General features: G+C 38.8%; 1 protein-coding gene across 1 annotated transcript in view; it reads left to right on the top strand.

Annotated features, from left to right (window-relative positions):
* Nucleotides 1–3,121, top strand: part of LOC107044647 (ras-related protein Rap-2a-like) — a gene marked incomplete at its 5' end in the record, with an annotated part of 161,314 nt that overhangs the window by 153,048 nt on the left and 5,145 nt on the right. Inside the window, one exon of the mRNA XM_015266595.1 lies at nt 324–415. Within this exon, the coding sequence (XP_015122081.1) occupies nt 324–415 (92 nt within the window). The remainder of the gene's footprint in view (nt 1–323; nt 416–3,121) is intronic.

Below are 3,121 nucleotides of genomic sequence, written 5' to 3'. Positions count from 1 at the left end.
TCTCTCTCTTCTCAAGTCACGCCCTCCACGGAAAAGTGGGGGGTCCCAGGCTATTTCATTATGTCGAATTCTGAGTCTCAAGGCCAAACTAATAGGGAGACTCTACAGTAAATATTCTAATTTCAGCCCCATTGCACGAAAGAATCAATCGTTTTTTGATCAATAATTTCGATTTCTTACTAACGTCAAAGCATAAGTACTATGGATTTTCCATGTTGATACGCTGCTATTTTACGAAGTTGTCACGTTAGATTCACCATGCTGCCGTACTCTTTTCAGCAGTGAAATATGTTCCGAAGCTTTTTGTCCTCTTTTTCTTTCAGATGATGAATTTGGAGAGAAGACTGTGTCGATTCTCTTGGATGGAGAGGAGTCTGAGATGATTTTCATTGATCATCCTCACATCGAAATGAGTGTAAGTATATATTTTCATAACTAACCAAACCAAAATAGTATATTGTGCAGCAAGAGCGGAAAGTCATGTTTCCCCGCCCGAGGTACACATTAGTATATTTCTAACCTAGGGAGGGAAAATAAAGGATCCTCAGCCGCCAGTGCAATTACCAGCCGAGCCGACGGCGAGGTTGGTAAGCACGCCGCTGAGGGTCCTTTATTTTACTTCCCGTGGTTAAAACGCAATTTTCCGTCTCGGCGTAGGCGCAAAGTCAGAGTTCCCTCCCGCGAAGCGGGAGGGAAATGTAACTTTGTGCCCGCCGGGACGGAAACTATGTTTTAACACACTTGCAAAGAAAAGTTTGTATTTTGCTTTCTGATGATCGGGAGGAAAGTCAATACTTTATGCTCAAGGGTGGAAGGTTGTTCCCGAGAAAGGAAAGTACTGACTTTCCGCCCTTTCCGCCCGAAGGAGCAACTTTCCACCCTAGAGCGGAAAGTATTCACTTTCCACCCGCTTTTTGCATGGAGCTCAGTTTACCCTAATTTCCATATTTACCCACCCAGGTAGGAATTATAGAGGCTGCCGATGGGAACAAGCCTGTACGAGCCTAGGTTTGGCGAGGCTCAGTGACTCAGGCCTGGGACAGGCTTGATTTCATCGTTGCCTCCAGTCTGAAATGAGGGTGAATGCGCATTCTTTATTTTATAATAATTGATTGTAAATCAGCCGTTTTTGAAACCTATTATTTCGGTTTGACGTCATAAAGTGGCATAAATAATGCAGCGTAGTGTTGGATAAGGCACGCGTAACAAACCTCATTGGAAATAAATGAATTATTCTATCAAATCACGTTCGAAATACCAGTTTATAGGCCTGATTACATTAGAGATGGCTTCATTATGATAACTAAAAGGATGCCCTTTTTCGAAATCTCCAGGAGATTGCAGCGTTTTATAAAACTCCGCGATGTTAAAAATTGTGGGACAACGTCGAACCTATAATAATAATAAGTAAATTAGGAGGGAGTGAAGCCATTGCCTTCGTCGGCATAAACTTTCCACATTTATTCTGGTTTTTTTTTTAACACTTGAGGAAAGATGAAGGTAATTCTCTTCATAATTGAAAGATGAGAGTATCGCGAGACGAAAAATCTGGTGGCTCAAGCGTGAGAGAGTGTTTGGGTAATGACGGAGGTCTGGAAACTTTAAATTAAGAACCACTGGGGCGATAAATAGAGCAAGAAGAAAAAATAGCAGGAGAATTTCTGTCAGGCACGGTAAAATAGATTCATTTCATCGGTCACAAAAAAAGTGGGTGTGGTCACAAATTTTTATAAGGGGTGCATTAATTTTTTGCGTTTAATATAAAAAAAGTTACATGGAGAAATTTTTTTTACAGGTATCGGGAAAAAAAATTAACAATTCTATTGTGAAACAAAATCGTGGCATATAATATAGATTTCTTCGAAATGAAAAATTGTGAGCTGAAATCCAATTTTTATCCGCCGCTGGCGCACACGTTCTCTCTGCTTTTACATGGGGCCAAGAGCGATAAAAAAATTACAGAACTAATAAATAAAAAAAATCACTGAAAACAACTCGCGGATTTAGATAGATGCACGGAGAGAAATATTCAGTAAAAATTACGGAACTCACAATTCACTCACCGATTACGGAATCGACTCCGAAAATTTAAGTGAGGGTATCGTAATTTTTCACAGGAGATTCAGATAAAAATTACGGAACGCTCTGGAAAAATTCCGTGACAGTTCCGTAAAATTTCCTACAACCACATTTCGCTCCGAAATTACGGAAAAAATATGTAATTTTGATTGAATATTTCTCTCCGTGTGGATACGCAAAATGCGTTTTATTATACTCTGAGATACAGAGACCCCCTAAGACTTAGGGCCTAAGTGCACGCAGAAATTTACATCAATTCGATTATTGAGACATTATAGTCATAATTGTGTAAAGAGCTCTCTTACATAGCATTTTATCCAGTTCATTCCTTTCTTTAACCATTATTTGAAGAACTTCATTCGTAATCATTTATTTATTTGTTATATTTTATTAATTTCTTTATTTATTAAGTTGTTCGTTCATTATATTTCATTTTGTCCTGTTTATTTATTGATATGATACATGCGTGTAACCGCATGGGTTTCAGTTGACTATAGTCAACTGGAAAGTAGCGGGTTTCGAGCGCCTACCCACACTCAACTAAAACCCGAAATAACGGATGACGCGCATGCGCATCACCTATTAAAAGAAAATAGCAAGGAAATCTAACCTCCGAATAGTGAATACATGGAATGACTGAAAAATGAAAAGGTGATTTTCGAAGCAGATAAAATGAGCCAAAATCGTATAATTCCTGACAGTGATGAAGAGTTAGGCAGTGAGGAGGATTTATTTACTGATGAGGAGGAGTTGATTGGTGATGTGACATTTGAAGAAAATGGAAATGAAATATTCTCCAATGAAGCAACAGCAGGATCGCCAAAAACTCCTTCTTCGATCAAATACTGTAACTTAAGGGCTTTATTGAATTCTAATGATCAAAATAATGTCAAGGAAACAGAAAAATAATTTTTGCTTTTCAGAGACATGTCACAGAATTCACCGAAACTTCACTGAAATTTGGTGATTGACTTCTAGAAATTAGTGATAAGTCATTGATTAGTGATAAAGGGGGGGGTTCGCCCCCATAACCCCCCCCCCC

The sequence above is a fragment of the Diachasma alloeum genome, unplaced genomic scaffold, assembly GCF_001412515.2.
Source record: "Diachasma alloeum isolate Michigan unplaced genomic scaffold, Dall2.0 Dall_scaffold_00776, whole genome shotgun sequence".
Taxonomy (NCBI): Eukaryota; Metazoa; Arthropoda; class Insecta; order Hymenoptera; family Braconidae; genus Diachasma; species Diachasma alloeum.
Note: the sequence above shows the minus strand (reverse complement) of the source record. Positions and strands in the feature narration are given on the sequence as shown.